The following is a 15,678-nucleotide window of genomic DNA, read 5'->3' on the forward strand; positions in this document are numbered from 1 at the left end:
TACTGGGTCCCAGCGAGACAAAACGAGGCTCTGCTGTCTCAGGCCAAAGGGGAAAGGAGCAGGCCTTCACGTTTGCACACAGACGTTGAAGTAGGAAGGTGGAAGCCTACAGTCTGCGCCATTCAGGCTGAAACCTTTGCCTGACACTTGGATTTGGTTTTACTAGCCCTCACTATTCCAACTTACAAGGTCGGCTCCGTTTTGCACTTGGTAGGATGGGTTTTCCCCCTTTGTGTTCATTGCATTCGTGGGAAAAGGAGGAAAACATGAGGGAAAGAATAACGACCGGAAGGAAGGCAGAGCGAAAGACGATGGTAGGAAGAAGGTGCCCACCCTGGCCTTCTGTGTTACTGGAAACTGCTGTTGGCCCAACTTCTTTCTGTGTGTGTGTGTGTGTGTGTGTGTGTGTGTGTGTGTGTGTGTGTGTGGTTAAAACTTAGGGTGGGTCTTACGGAAATCCCAGCAGTGCCAGGTGGATCGCTGCCTGTGTTCCCACAGGACAACAGCTGCTGCTTCCTCGAGCCTGCGGTGGGAGGGAGCAAGGGGGCGGGCAGGGAGACAGAGAGGCTGGACCTGGATTAGTGCCTACCCTTCAGAGCCAAACCTTGCTTCCGGAGTTCCACACAGCCCACAGCCTCTAGATACCAAAGGAAAGCCCATGGGAGAGCGTTTCCCTCCAGACAGGAGCGGATCCAAGTCCTGTCAGCCTGATGTAGACCTTGGATAAATAAGGGTAACAGGCACATTTTTATATTTGGAGAAAGTGAAACATACTCCAACGTTAGGGTCAGCTGCGGGGCTCTCTTCAGGCCTTTGGATTCCCATGACCTTTCCTGGAACAGCTGTGGATTTGGAGGAGGCAGCCCTGACCGAAGGTTAGAATCCTTGGCTCCCAGACCTTTAGACAAGCTAGGCCGTAGGGGAGAGGGGCCTGGTCTTAGGGTGAGGTTATCAGGTTATCTGTGCCCTCAGCCCCTTAGTGAAGCACTCCTGAGTTACAGCCAGAATTAGTTCCTTAGTCCACACACTCAAGCCTGCACTGCCTGGCAGGCCTGCCTTTCTAACTTTGTCTTATGGGTAGACATGATTTTCATAATCTTTTTTCATGCTACTTAACTTCTAACTGCCCAGGGAGACTGGTTCCAGGGTCTTAGAATAACCACCTTCCTCCTCAGGAAAATTTTTTCAGATTCTCCCAATTCCGAGAGTTGTTTGTTTGTTTTGTTTTTGTAGGAGAGTGGGGGGACAGAGTTTAATGCGACCCAGGCTGGTTTGAAACTTGCAGTGTAGCTGAGGATGGTCCTTGAACTCCTGATCTTCCTGCCTCCACCTCCCTAGTCTCCGTAGTATGGGGATTTCAGGTGTGTCCCTCTGCAGCCGGTGCTCAGGATCAAGCCTCAGCCTTGAACACTCTGCCAACTGAACTTTCATCTCTGCGTTCCTGCAATACTCACTGTCTTCCAAGAAATATGATTGGGGGGTGGCAGAGAGATGGCTTAGCAGTTAAGAGAACTTTGGGTGGCGGCGCACACCTTTATTCCCAGGACTGGGGAGGTAGAGGCAGGAGGAGCTCTGTGAGTTCAAGACCAGCCTGGTTTACAGAGTGAGTTCCGGCATAGCCAGGACTGTTATATAGAGAAACCTTGTCTCAGAAAACCAGAAGAAAAAAAAAAGAGCGGCTGGAGAGATGGCTCAGAGGTTAAGAGCACTGACTGCTTTTCCAGAGGTCCTGAGTTCAATTCCCAGCAACCACATGGTGGTTCACAACCATCCATAATGAGATCTGGTGCCCTCTTCTGGCGTGCAGACATACATGGAGGCAGAATAAATAATAATAATATTATTTATCATATTATAATATCATAATAAATAAATAAACTTAAAAAAAGAGCACTTGCTACTCTTCCAGAGGACCTGAGTTCAGCTTGTAGCACACACATCTGGTGACTCACAACTGTCTGTAACCCAGCTCCCGGGTATTCTATGCTCTGGCCTCCACAGAAACCTGTACACATGTGCACACACCTCCGTGCCAACCCAAGTGACACATTTACACACCTACTTATGATTTAAACACAAACCTTGAAAAAGAAATCATGGTTGTGGAATAATCTGTTTGTACACTGTGAAGATGTGTCACTTGGGTTGGCTTACTAAAGAGCTGGGCGGCAGGGTTTTCAGGGCAGAGAGGATGCTGGGAAGAAAAGGGTTGAGTTGGGTGGAGACACAGAGGAAGCGGGAAAGCCTGATGGACGGTATGGAGACGGGACAAATGAGCCTTGGAGCAGCACATGGAGGAAGAGAAATGGGTTAATTTGAGTTGTAAGAGCTAGCCAAAGACAAGCCTAAGCTACCAGTCAAGCCTTCATAATTAATAGTAAGTCTCCGTGTTCTGATTTGGGAGCTGGCTGGCAGGACAGAGAAAATCTGCTTACAAATTATGCCCAGTGTAGTGGCGCAGGCCTTTAATCCCAGCACTTAGGGGGCAGAGGTAGGTGAATCTCTGTGAGTTCCAGGACAACTTGATTTACATAATGAGTTCCAGGACAGTCAGGGCTACATAACAGAGAGACAACGTCTTAAAGAATCAATAATAATAATAATAAATTAATAAACACAATTTTCTGTCTGGACTCTTTGGTTATCTTTCCATACATATTTATTGTTTTCCGCTTAGACTGTCGGTCATCAGGAGACTAGATTCATCCATTAACCGTGGTTCTACTGCACCTTGCACAAAACATAGCAGAATGCCATGAACATAAGCACCGTGTGTGGCGCAGCGTATTCCTAGCACTCAGGAGGCTGAGGTGACAGGGCAGATCCCCCCAAACGCTACAGGATAGTGCCATTGCCACTGGTTCCCCTCTGGAACTTGGAGGTAAGACCTTACTGCTGAAGATACCACATGCCTGCATCATAGAACGTGGAGAAATCAAGCCAGTACTAACCTGCAAAATCCAATCCTACTGGCTAGCTTTTTCAGTGCTGGAGAAAGTGCTGGAAAGCCTGCGGGAGAGGGGGAAGACAAACCATCAACGGTCTTACCCAGCTGTGGACCCCCACACGCAACAATAATGAGCAGAGCCTGGCGAGATATGCCCAGTGGTGCAACAATAACATGAATACTAGGGGGTAACCAACAGCTTTCTGATTATACTTAAGGCCTGCTCCAGAGGATAGAACTCATGCCTGTAACTATAAACCTGGCCAGGAACCAATGGCCGGGGGGGGAGGGTGTCACAGACCCCAGGGGAGAACCTGCTACTAATTTCACTAAATGGACCTATCAAACTGCCTTTACTGTGGGTCTAACGGTGCATATAAAGACGTGTACATGCGAACGTGATATTAGTGCAGCTCTCAGGTCTCATCAGAGAATCTCCCCCTTTGCCCGGAGTGACGGTTAATTGCGGAATCACAGCTGATCAAAAGCGCAGGGGGATGTGAGTGTGCGAAGCTCAGCCCTAAATCCTCCATCTGTGTCACACCCTCCTCCCTGCAAGGCTCAGGGACCATCAAGGGAGAGGGAGTAGATATAAGGGCCAGCGGCCGGGGGAGGAGTGCTGTGGAACTCAGTCTTCTGCCTGGGACGGGACTGTTGCACAGCGGCTGAGGCTGCCTACGCACGATCGAGTCAGCCAAACTTTCAGCACGATGGAGAAGCTCACCAGCCCCATCCCTTACCGACGGGCTACTGGCAGTCGATGGTTGCTAGGGGACAGTCAGTTTTCGGCAAGGGTGTAGCTAGCCCCTGGTAGTGTGCCCATGCTCCTAGATGTCCCTACATCCATGCATGAGGGGCACTAGTTGGACTTAGCAGATTGACATGCTGTTGAGTTGGGAGCAAGGCAAGGCAGTCTGGGGGGAAGTTGCGGGGGGCTGGGGGTCAGTGTGGCCTAAATACATGTTTGAAATCTTCAAAGAATAAAACATTTTTTAAAATTCTGTCATAGTAATCATTGGAGACTTTGTGGAGATGAGCCCCAGAGGCTTCGTTTAGAGGGGATTCTGGGTTGGTGGCACAGGGGTGTAGACTTGTCATTAGGTCTGCTTAGGGAATAAACGAGGCTCTGAAAATGAAAAAACCGAATTAATGTAGAACCTAGGAAGCATGTTTCCAGTTACCTATTTAACAAAAGAATTACAAGGCCTTCCTTTCATGCTTATTGTAACATTATTCTCACAGCCCTCTGAACTAAGGAAGGCGTTACCTTACAGAAGATGAGACCAGAGCCAGCAAGTGAACCTCTTCCTCTACAATGCCCTCTTAGGTTTTGGAATCTTGTGGCCGGGTGAGTAGTGTGGGGGGGGGCAAACGAAAGGAGCAATAAAAAGCTCCAGCTGCAGCCTGGAGGGCGTTGGGGTGAGACGGCGTGACTGAAGTTGGAATCACAGACTTGGTGGTTGGCAGCCTTAAGCACAGTTTCAGTCAGCCGGGCATAGGCACTGACTTGCAGCCTGAAGGACAGCCACTTGCCTCTACCGGCTTCATCCTCAGTAGTCTGGAGTGTGCACAGTCCTCAGGGGAGGTCTTCTGTAAGGAGACAACCTCAGGCTGTCCCCGTGTGAACTAGTTATGGAGTGAATGGGGCAAGCGGGGACGGGAAGCATCGGGGGCATTCTGAGCAGAGGGGACAACACAGGGGCGAGGGTGTGGGATTCAGTACCAGCTGGGACACTGACAGGGATGTAAATGCAAATGCCGACATGGACAAGAGCATGGCCATCTTGTATCCTGTGAGACGCTGACTGGGTTATACATTGTAAGAAACACGGAACTGTTGTAAAGGATTAAGCAAGACAGGGAATTTTAAGACTTTTTTTAAATTTATTTTTCAGTTTAAATATAGATAAGAAACAAGGTTGCTTCACAAGTCAGTTCCAGGTCCCTCTCCCTTTCCCTCCCCTCCTCCCGTGCCCTCCCCCTAACCCCCCCCATTATCCCCTCATTTCCCCAGGGAGGGTGAGGCCCTCCATGGAGGTGTCCATAGTCTGTCATTTCATATAAGGCAGGGCCTAGACCCTTCCCCAAGAGTTCAGGGTGAGAGTGCATCTCACACTGTTGGATGGGAGTCCAAAGTCCGTGTGTATACTCGGGAAAGACGTTTTTTTTTCTAATGTGTACGAGTCCAGAGAGGTCAGAAGAGTGTATCAGATGCCCTGGAGCTGAATTTACAGGTGGTTGTGAAGTTACAGGTTATGTGAGTGCTGAGAACTGACTTGGGTCTTCTGGGAGAGCCGCCGGTGCTCTTAACCATTGAGCCCTCTCTCCAGCCCTGTGGGAACCCATTTCTTTCTCAAGTCGAATGAAAGACACTTGAGACTTAGTGGAGTTGAGTGTGTGAGGGGGAAAAGGGAGGCTGAGGTGGGAAGGAGATATGCAGGGGAGGGGAGTTTTAAATAAGACTCTGAGGGCTGCGTGGCTTATGGATTCGTGTGTATACTGAGGAGTCGCCGTGAGCCAGGCGCTGGGCCAAAGCTCTTGATTGACAAGTAATGAGTTCTAACACCACTATGAGGTATAACATCCTATCCTTACGAACAGACGAGGCAGAAGCTTGGTGAACTCAAGTGATATAGCACGTGCCACCTAAACTATGGAGCCAGGACCTGAGCCTTGATGATTTTACCATCATGCCTTGTGATAGGCTCCTCTGTCCCCCTAACTATCAACCACAAGGCATGATGGTAAAAAAACGAGGAGGCATGTACCGGACTATAAGCATTAGTGCTAATATCAACTTGATAGACTGTGGAATCACCTGGGAGGTGAGATTCTGTGCATGCCTTTGGGGCACAATCCTGACCCCAGTAACTGAGGTGGAGAAACCCAGTGGCTTTTGGCAGCACTGTTTTCTGACTGGGATGCTGGGCTGTATGAATGCAGAAAGGGAGCTGAGCCGCAGCTTGCGCTCATTCATATCTGCATCCTGACTGGGTTCTATATGACCAGCTGCTTCAAGACCCCACTGCCTTGACTTCCCCACCCCCACTGGGCTCTCCTTGATATATGAACTGGAATAAACCCTGCTCTCTGAAGCGGCTCTTGTGACAGCTTCTTACCATAGCAACAGGAAAACAAAGACACAGCGAACTAAGTTTGAGGAGAATAGATTGAATTTTGGGCTCTCGTTTGTGCAAGCCAGAAAGAGCAGGTCCAGAGGAGGCCGCAAATGAAGGACCGACCGCAGAGAGAACACTAATGTGTCTCTCTCTGAGACCAGCTCCTCCTTCCCCTGAGCTCCGCCGTGAGCCCCAGAGAACCCGACGCTCAGCCTCCTGACTCCCTTGTCTGCTGCTGAAGGTGAATAGCTTCTAAGAGGAAGCCCAAGGAGCTGGGCGGGGTGATGCACGCCTGTGTTTCCAGCACTCAAGAGACTGAGACAGGAGGATAACCAATTTGAGGCCAGCCTGGGCTACACAGTGAGACCCCTGTCACCAAAGGAAGCCCCCAGATATGCAAATGTGGAGAAGACCTACAGGAGGGGGCCTGAAAGGCCCGAGGGAGGCGAGGGCTGGAGCTAGCAGGCTCCTTGTTGACTTTGATGAAGATCCAGACATTTGATAAAAAGCTGAGGAACTTGTTAGCCCTTTCCATAGCCGGACAAGCTACCGCGGACCAGCCAATACGAAGAATCTGATCTGGCCAGGTGGTTCACATTCTCTCAAGTCCCAGGCAACGCTATCAGAGCCAACCAGGCAACCTTGAGGCTCCAAAGGCTGCATGCGGAGACTTCTAGCAGGGCCCTGAACTGGCAAGCCTCGAGCCGCACCACAGGTGCAGGGTGTTGGCACAGTCAGCCAGGCATTGGGGATGAGGACTGTGGGGAGCCCTTGAGGAGGTTCTTTGTTCGCAGCCTGTCCTTTTGGTGGAAGGTGTCTATGCACATGGCCCCAGGGGCTGGGAAGTGGGATGAGACAGAGGTGAACCCTTGATCAAAGGTAAACAACTTTGTTCTTCAGTGACAAGATGGCTCCTTCCTTCCCACGTCCCTGAAAGCAGGACCAGTGGGCCAGAGCAGACATCAAAGAGGGCCCACGGACTCACTGGGGGCTTCTGGCCAGGAGGTTGGAACGAAGTGTTCTGAGGATACCGGAGAGCAGACCAGACAGCAATGTATCTTTCCTCCTACCCATCAAGCCCCCTTATCACAGGGCTTCTCAAGCCCAGGGGATGCTCCCTCCTTCCATACGCTCTATCCAGAAACCCTTTAAGCCTCATCCCACCTCTAGGCTGTAAGTAGCCTTAGGCTAGAGGCATCCCTGCCTCCCACTCCCCCCTCTGACTTCAGGTTCTTCCTGCCAGAGCTGCCAGGGACTGGCCCAGCTGCCTGCTCTCTCTTATTCCTTCTGTGTTTACCATAAGAGGTACCAGGAACTGGGAGCATCCAGAGGCATCTCTCACCCAGGGACCAGCTGGACCTTTGATTCCCTGCTGCAGCCCAAGGACTGGGTAAGACTAAGACAGGGTGGTGAACCACTGCAGAGGAGGGTTGGCTGGAGACAGCTGGCCTTGAGCAAGTGCCTCATCTCTCTGGAGTGTTAGGGTTTGTAAGGCCCTGGGCGCTTCCTAGAGGGAATAAGGGAGGCACACAGGGAAAGTGGAGCATGCTGGAGGCTTGGGGAACGGGGACAGTCTCTTTGGGTGTCTCTCATCGCCTCACCCCTGCCAGCAGAAGGCATGACACCAGTCGTGACCTGGCTCCTCGTCCTCCAGCTCGTCTTACGGCCAAGCCTGGTGACAGGCATCAAGATGGAGATCGCCATCAAGAACTTCCGCACCTTACACGTCGACTACCCCATGGTCAGATACCCGAAGGGCTTCCTCGGGTACTGTAACGGCCTCATGGCCTACGTGAGGGGCAGGCTGCAGGATTGGTACTGCCCTAAAGTCCACTATGTGGTGCATGCCCCCTGGGAAGGCATCCGCAAGTTCTGCAAGTACAGCGAGAGCTTCTGCGAGAACTACAACGAGTACTGTACCCTCACTCAGAGCTCTTTCCCCATCACAGTCTGCACCCGGGGCTCTAAACAGCCACCAACCAGCTGCAGCTACAACAGCACGCTGACCAACCAGAGGCTGTACCTGCTCTGCTCCAGCAAGCATAATGCCGAGCCGATCGGGATCATCGGCCTCTACTAGGGGCTTAGCCGGCAAACCAATCCCAACATGTTACACGCCACCCCGCCCCAAAGCCTGTTCCCAAAGTCAGAATCCGGCTTCTGCGGCGGAGCCCCGCCCTCCGTCAGGCTCTTTTCACCTTCTCATCACCCCCACCACGAGCTTCGCTCTCCCAGCGACAGTAAAACCCACCCAAGAAGCTGACGGCGTCCAGCTGGCAGGGCTTGTCTATCTGCTGGGCCAGATCCCGACGTCTGGATGGAGGCCCAGGCCCCAGCTCGCGCCATGGCAACAGGCACCCAGTTCCAGGATTTCTCCCTGATTTTAGTGTCGGTCTCCCCAAGTTCCCTTATAATTCCTGCCACTCTTCCGCAAAAAGGGACCTCCCTGCGACCCTCAGGCCCATGTTGCCTCATCCCCCCCACTCAGCCCCCTGCCTCCAGCCTGCACCCCAGTGATTTTCCCTTCCACTTCCCCACCATGGAGTCTGGTGCTGCTTTCCCCTACTCTCCCGACCACTCGGAGCCAAGCTGCCTACCTTTTCCCATCCTGTCTCCCATTCTTCTCGCCTCCGAGGCACACTGGTATTTCAAGTTATCTTCCTTGTTCCTTCCAAGGTCCCTCGGTCCCCCTTTCCCCTCCCATCTCTACCCCCCATTTCCCAGACTCCAGGGCCTGAGCCGCTCAGGTGGCAGATGATGAGGCAGGCCCAATTTCCAGTAGTGGGAAGTGTAAAAACCATTGGGGGGAAACTGGGCAAAAGGTTCTGTATTGACTTCTTGTGGATCTATAGTAATTCGCAAAGTAAAAACCGTCCAAAACCGTCCAACTCAATTGTCATTTAATTCCCTCCCCAGCTTTTGGGGTCACGCATCGTTGACTATCCTTCAGAACTACTCTTAGCAGATTTCTCTTCTCTTCTGTTCTGTGGGCATAAGGATGGAGGTGGGGAAAGGTGGAGACCTTCAGTTCCAGCAGTTGTCTCTGAGTTCAAGGCCAGCCTGACCTAGAGTTCTAGGCCTCCAAGCTAGCCAGGGCTTCACAGTGAGACCCCTGACTCAAAAGTAAAACCAACCAACCAATCAAAAATAGAGCTGGAAAATAGATTTGTAAAATAGATTTGTGATCTGTAACTGTGTTGGGCTTCCAGGGCTTCCCTTCCTGGTTTTTATCTCCCAACAAAACTTGGACTCTAAGTTAAAGTTGGGAGACACAATACTAAGTGATTGTCTGGGTCATGAAGAACTATGACCCCCTTTGGGGAGATAGAAGGAATGGGGACCACTGTTGTGCAAACACAGTTAGCGGCTGTTTTTTTCTTCTGCATCTGATTTAACTATCTCCAAATGGGGACTACATTTGGAGATATTCTCCAGCCCTGGTCTCAGGAGCAGTTGCCAAGGAGACTCCTACATTATGACTACTACCATGCGCGACGCTTAGGAGGGCAAAGGGTCCCTGGCTGAAGACCCTGGCTCCTTGGGCTTTCTCCCCTCCCGGAGCTCCTCTGCCTGTGGACCACTCCGGTCCTCATAGTCACGAGACGGAACTCACTAGGTGCTGCACACACAAAGTTTATTATCCCCTACATTTCCTGGTGTTCACACCACAGGGTCAGGACACCAGCAGGCGGAGACGGCTCTCCTCTACTTGGTTTTTCGGTCGTAGGTGCCAGCCCCTTTGTAGCCGCTCACGTAGCCAGAGTTGTTGGCGGTGTCCTCCCGTCCCTCGATGCCCTTACCCTTGCCGCTCTCATCAAAGCGCTCCTTGTGGGTTCCGGTGTACTTGCTGGTGTCTGTCAGCCGATCCACCCCGCCCACCGTCGTTGCTTTCTGCAAGCCAAGGGGAGCGGGGGGGCAGCTTTGAGCCTCCTCCCCTTCCCCGCCATCACGGCCCTCCCCCACACAGGGTCTTAGAGCCTTATGGCACATACTGGGAGTGCTTTGCTCTGCATAGTGGTGCTTCCTGAGGCCCAGACACAGCTGTGGGCAGGAACTCTGACAGAGAGCCATCGACTCATGATGCAGGAGAGTTCTCCTATGGGAAAGGACAGTGGGTTTCTCTGCATCCAGAGGAGTTACGCTGATCCGGCTAAAGCCAGAAGAGGGCCTCAGGCCCAAGCCCTGCTCCAGCGTGCAGCGGCGTGTGCGGAGCGAACAGTTTAGGAAGAAGAAGGGTGAGAGGCAGGAGTTCCGAGATTAAAACACACGGGAAGAGGACTGGGGGGAGCAGGCACCAAATCCCTCCGATGCCAACGTGCCTCCGAAGCGCCTCAAGAGCGAGGTGTCTAGACAAGGCTTGAGAGCGAGTCTGAATTGCTCTAGTGAGGGAGCTGGGCTGTGGCTAACGGCGTGGCTGGAAGCACCGGGTGCGCGTGAAGCAAGTCTCTCCACACCACAGTTCTCACTCAATGACCACAAGGCTTCTAAAGTCTTCCAGTACAGGCTTTGCACCCTGTCTCAAGTCACTTACGATGCGGACAGGATTTGGGGCGGGGACTAGAGCGGTGGGGTCTAAGGAAGTGGAGAGCTCCAGGCTGGGGGTGAAGAAGGCTGTTATTAAGGCAGGTGTGGCAGCGCACGCCTGTAATCCTAGCATTTGGGTGGCTGAAGTATGAAGATCTTCAACTCAAAACTAGCCTGGATGGCGCAGCCAGTTCCAGACCAACCTAAGCTACATAGAAAGGCAGACAGACAGGAAAGAAGAAAGGACGGAAACAAGGAAGGAAGGAAAAAGAGAAAGGAAGACCAGCAAAAACTAAGGACGTTACTCACAGTAGCACCGGTGGTGGCGGGGTCCTTGCCTTCCATGAGTTTATAAACATCCTCCAGCGCCTCGTCTGGGCTCTTCTCTTTGAACCGCTTTTGGCCCAGCTCCTTCATCGCCTCTTGAAACTGTTGAAAGGTGATGGTCCTGGCATTCTTGGCCCTGGCCAGTCAGACAGAGATCATGTAACTATGGAGTGTGAAGTCATTGCCTCCCAACATCCACCCTTTTCTGAGTCAGATATGGCTTATCCTGCCAGCGAATCTTGAGATTAGGGAGCAGGACAGTGCCAGATGCTTCTTATAAATCTTCCATCCTAAGAACTGTGCCTTGGGGGGCTGGAGGGAAGGCTCAGAGGTTAAGAGCACCGGCTGCTCTTCCAGAAGTCCTGAGTTCAATTCCCAGCAACCACATGGTGGCTCACAACCATCTGTAATGAGATCTGGTGCCCGTTTCTCACGTAAAGTTGTATATGCAGATAGAGCACTCACATAAAATAGAGAAAGAAAGGAAGGAAGGAAGGAAGGAAGAAAGAACTGTGCCATCTGGCCGGGTGGTGGTGGCGCACGCCTTTAATCCCAGCACTTGGGAGGCAGAGACAGGCGAATCTCGGAGTTCAAGGCCAGCCTGGCCTACAGAACAAGTTACAGGACAGCCAGGGCTGTTGCGCAGAATAACCCTGTCTTGAAAAACGACGACCACAAGCAGCAGCCAGAGCTGCTGACCGGTAACTGCCTTTTCACCTCATTCCCCGCCTATGGCCCCTTACTTCACTTTGCTGAACACAATGTCCACGTCTGTGGAGGTCACGGCCTTTCCATCCATGATGCCACAGTCCTTACAGAGTTTGGCGAAGTTCTTGTTGCTAATCTCAGAGCCATTGCTGGACGACTCCCCAAAGACAGCAAACCGATGGAATGTGTTTTCTGCTTCTGAGGCCATGGACAACTGTGGGGCGGGCTGGGGGAGGGAGGCAGACAAGGGGGGGGCTGGGGAGCGAGGGACAAGCATGGTAAACTGCGGGCAGCACCTGGAAAGATCTGTCCTCCCCACCTTTCCACCCCACTGCCTGCTCGCGCCTCCCCCCCCCCCCCCCAGCACTGTGGAGACTAGTGCCAAGCGTAAGCTCCTATGCGCTGGTAACCCTTCTCACATACCTGGGTGCCTGGGTGGAGCCTCTGTGTGTGCAGCTAGGTGGGAGCCTGACTGAGGAGAAGGTGGGGGTGGCAGGGAGATAAAAATGTTCAGGTAACAGAAAGCACTGTGACGTCAGAGAAGCTTTATGACATCACCTCTGGCTCTGCCTTGGGCTTCTCTGCTGTCTCTCCTTCCGGCATCAGAAGCGGACATAACACTGCCCTCCTGCTTGGTCTCCTAGGCCTACGGACCAGCATGCAGAATCCCTCTGGCTGTGGAACACCACCCGCAGCAGCAGGGATCTGAAAGGGCTTCTACTGTTGACTTAGCAAAGGACCTGTAGTGTAGTAGACCTATATAAAAGCAGTGTGAAATGTACCAGAGGGTATGTTTCAGACTTGGAGAATCTCCCAGATAAGTTCCTGAGCAGTTCCAAATGTCCCTTAATGGTCCCTTTCTGGACAAAAGCCCTGTAGGAGACATGGGCTTTAGGAGACATGAGCTTCAGGGATCCCATTGTAGAGATTGGTCATGCTCTTGTCTTAGATAACCCGACCGTAATTCCTATAAACAGTTTGTAATCTTATAAATTCATTACGGGGGTGGGGGTGGTGGCGGTGGTGAACACCAGGTTGATCTCTGAGTTTGAGGCCAGCCTGGTCTACAAATAAATAAGTAAATAAGAAACCCATTCTTTTTCATTCCTATTCCTGCACCTGTAATTCAAGTCTTTTTCAAATTCAATTTAAATGTACAGGTGTACTGCCTGCATGTATGTCTATGTATCATGTGTGGGTTGTGCCCATGGACAACAGAAGAGAGAATCAGGAAGGCATCTGATCCCCTGGAACTAAGGTTACAGCCGTGGAACTAAGAGCTGCCATGTGGGTGCTGGGAATCATACCCTCAGGACTCCCAGGTCCTTTGGAAGAACAGTTAACCTTTTGACAACTAAGCTCTCTCCAGGTCCAAGTCTTTTTTTTTTTTTTTTTTAAGATTTATTACATATATAGTGTTCTGCCTACATACCAGAAGAGGGCACCAGATTGAATATGTAGATGTTTGTGAGCCATCATGTGGTTACTGGGAATTGAACTCAGGACCTCTGGATGAGCAGCCAGTGCTCTTAACCTCTGAGCCATCTCTCCAGCCCCCAAATATGGTTTTCTATCCACCATTCCTGCTCAAGAGCAGATTATGACACGTGAGTACAGTGACACCAGCTTGTAACTACAGATCTCTGGAGGCCAAGGCAGGAAGATGAGTTCAAGGTCAGTTTTAGACACATGGCTAGTTTGAGAAATACCAGATACCCTGTCTCACAGAATGACTATGCTATGACACAAGAGTAGTCAGGACTGCCGGGCAGTGGTGGCTCAACGCCTTTAATATCAGCATCGGGAAGCAGAGGCAGGTGGATCTCTGCGAGTTCAAGTCCAGCTTGGCCCACAGAGCTAGTTCTAGGACAGCCAGAGCTATTATACAAAGAAACCCTGTCTCGAAAAACAAACAACAAAAGAATGGTCAGGACTGGAGAGGTGGCTCAGTGGTTAAGAACACACAATGCTCTTGCAGAGGCCCTGGGTTTAATTCCCGGTACCTATATCAGGCAGCTAACAACTGCTAGTGATTCCAGCTCCCGAGCAACACGATGTCTCTGGCCTCCATGGGCATTGCACTCACACTCTAACACATAAATCAAAATAAAACATCTTTTTGAAAAAGCATAATCTCTGGTTCTTACTGTCAAATCTTTTTTGCCCAGTGTTCAAGGGCACAACTTGGCGCCCCGGTCTATCTCACCAAGAGTCATCCACCTGTCACTAACATTGCTCTTAGCTGGGGCCCTAATGGCATAATAGTTAGGCACTCAAGAGGCTACCTGGTGGAAAGAGAAGGGTCCCTGGAGGGGAGTGAATCTGGTGGGGAGTCAAACCCTAGGTGTGTTATCAGCTGGTGGCCATGGGCAAGTCATTAATATTTCTGGGTTTCAGTTTCCATGTCTGTATCATTAAGAACAATGATACAGCTTTGGGATCACACAGACTACCTACTCTTAAATTCTTCAGGGTAGCCAGGTGGTGGTGGCACACGCCTTTAATCCCAGTACTCACAGGCAGAGGCAGGTGGATTTCTGTGAGTTCGAGGCCAGCCTGGTCTACAAAGTTACACAGAAACCCTGTCTCTGGGAAAAGAAAATTCTTCAGGGTAGTTCTTGATTTTCTGACTATTCTTTCCCTACTGCTCTCTGCCTGGATAAAGCACCCCTTTTCTCCCACTCAGATAATCCATTTCTCATCTGGGTGGTCCACCCCAATAACGAAACCTCTTTCCCATGAATTATAGAAACGTGGCTCTTAGCCTGCGGGTGCCAGCCTTCTGGGGCAGGGGTTCAGAAGTATTGCTAGGGACCCTGAAATCTTTCACTAGACACAAGAATAAGTGCGAACATTAAATAGTATGCTTTGTAAATGCGTGCATGATTGTCAGAGTACTGCCAAAAATTACTTTTAAGCATTTCTTAATTTCTAATTTGTTCTGTCTTCATCAAGGGTTACTAAAATCATTCTAGGGAAACGAAAAATCTCTTCTGTGTGGAGAGCAGTGGGAGCCTGCTATAAGACTTGCTCTCTAGGCATTCATCTTATAGGTTATTTTCTCTAGCCTTTTCTTTATTTATACATGTTTCCTCAACCATTGGATCACAGAGCTGAACAAAACTTTACCACTTCTTTGAATTTCACCTCCCCAGTGACCCCCGTACTGCATGTGCTTGGACTGTCACTTAGCTGCAAGCATGGCTTGAAGCTACTTTTGGTCCAGAGAAAGGAGATGAGTGCCATGTGGGGACACTTGCACTCAGGTCTGCCTTGAACCTGTCCTCACAGTAAAGAACAATGGGCTGGTTGTGTCATCAGGGGCTGCTTAGAGACCTCCCCCCCAAGGCCTAGGAAGTAACAGACCTCAGTGGAAATTTCCCATCTTCTGCCCTCCCCAAGCCCCTGTGTCTGCCCCTTATCAGGTTCCCCCTGAGTCATCCTGACCCAGAGACAGATTTAGATGCTGGAACCTTCCAGTCTATTCCTCCCCCTCTCCAAGTATGGCTACTTTGGACTCGTGAAAGAAGCCTTCAGGCTGCAGTGCTCACTGAGTCTGGGTTCTCTTGATCTCTACCTGCCACGAGGGCTGTGGAATTGTTTCTCCTCTCACTCATCCCTAGCTGTGATCTTAATCCCGGCATTCTCTTGTCCAGGAGAGCATTAAACCTGCGCGGAGGGGCTAGGCAGAGAGCTGGAGTGCCAGGTTTCTGTGCCAGTTTCTAGGGCAATACTTATGAAGGGGGCAGGAAAAAAGAGCAGACGAAAACTCGAGGCTCCATTTGGGGGATACAGGAAGCTCTTTAGGTCTAGGGTGTTTTTTTTGAAGGCTGGGTTTGAGCCTCTCCAGGTCTCCTCCTCCTCCCTCCGGGCCTCTCCTTCTTTCCAACAGACCTGCCAAGCGGGGATGAAAGGGGCATTGATGTTCCTTGGGGAGGGGGGCTGTGGGTGGTGAGGGTAGTTCCCAGGCAGGGGGAGGGCAATTTGGGGGTCTCGGGGGTGCAGTCTGTGCTGGTGTTTCAGCTGGCAGCTCCAGTTCCATTGGACATTGTT

The 15,678-nt window shown here is 51.2% G+C and overlaps 2 protein-coding genes across 6 annotated transcripts; one reads left to right on the forward strand and one right to left on the reverse strand.

The window, feature by feature from the left end:
* The first annotated feature begins 618 nt into the window (after positions 1 to 618).
* Positions 619 to 8,951, forward strand: Rnase13 (ribonuclease A family member 13 (inactive)). 5 transcript variants are annotated; one of them, XM_005139358.4, is made up of 5 exons: positions 619 to 875; positions 2,678 to 2,881; positions 4,190 to 4,295; positions 7,370 to 7,456; positions 7,677 to 8,951. In XM_005139358.4, exon 5 carries the CDS (start codon positions 7,685 to 7,687, stop codon positions 8,144 to 8,146), a length of 462 nt encoding a protein of 153 aa, XP_005139415.2. In that variant the 5' UTR covers positions 619 to 875; positions 2,678 to 2,881; positions 4,190 to 4,295; positions 7,370 to 7,456; positions 7,677 to 7,684; the 3' UTR covers positions 8,147 to 8,951. The 5 variants fall into 5 exon arrangements, with proteins under 5 accessions (XP_005139415.2, XP_021079214.1, XP_040592640.1 ...); XM_021223555.2 differs by having other exon boundaries at positions 7,680 to 8,951; XM_040736706.1 differs by having other exon boundaries at positions 7,370 to 8,951.
* Positions 8,952 to 9,683: 732 nt separating this feature from the next.
* On the reverse strand, positions 9,684 to 12,145 carry Tppp2 (tubulin polymerization promoting protein family member 2). The gene is made up of 4 exons (XM_005087030.3): positions 12,049 to 12,145; positions 11,661 to 11,879; positions 10,900 to 11,053; positions 9,684 to 9,957 (listed from the first exon to the last, which is right to left on the reverse strand). Exons 2-4 carry the CDS (start codon positions 11,831 to 11,833, stop codon positions 9,772 to 9,774), a joined length of 513 nt encoding a protein of 170 aa, XP_005087087.1. The 5' UTR covers positions 11,834 to 11,879; positions 12,049 to 12,145; the 3' UTR covers positions 9,684 to 9,771.
* Between the last annotated feature and the right edge of the window lie 3,533 nt (positions 12,146 to 15,678).

The sequence above is a fragment of the Mesocricetus auratus genome, unplaced genomic scaffold (assembly GCF_017639785.1).
Source record: "Mesocricetus auratus isolate SY011 unplaced genomic scaffold, BCM_Maur_2.0 Super-Scaffold_100066, whole genome shotgun sequence".
In the NCBI taxonomy this organism is placed as follows: Eukaryota; Metazoa; Chordata; class Mammalia; order Rodentia; family Cricetidae; genus Mesocricetus; species Mesocricetus auratus.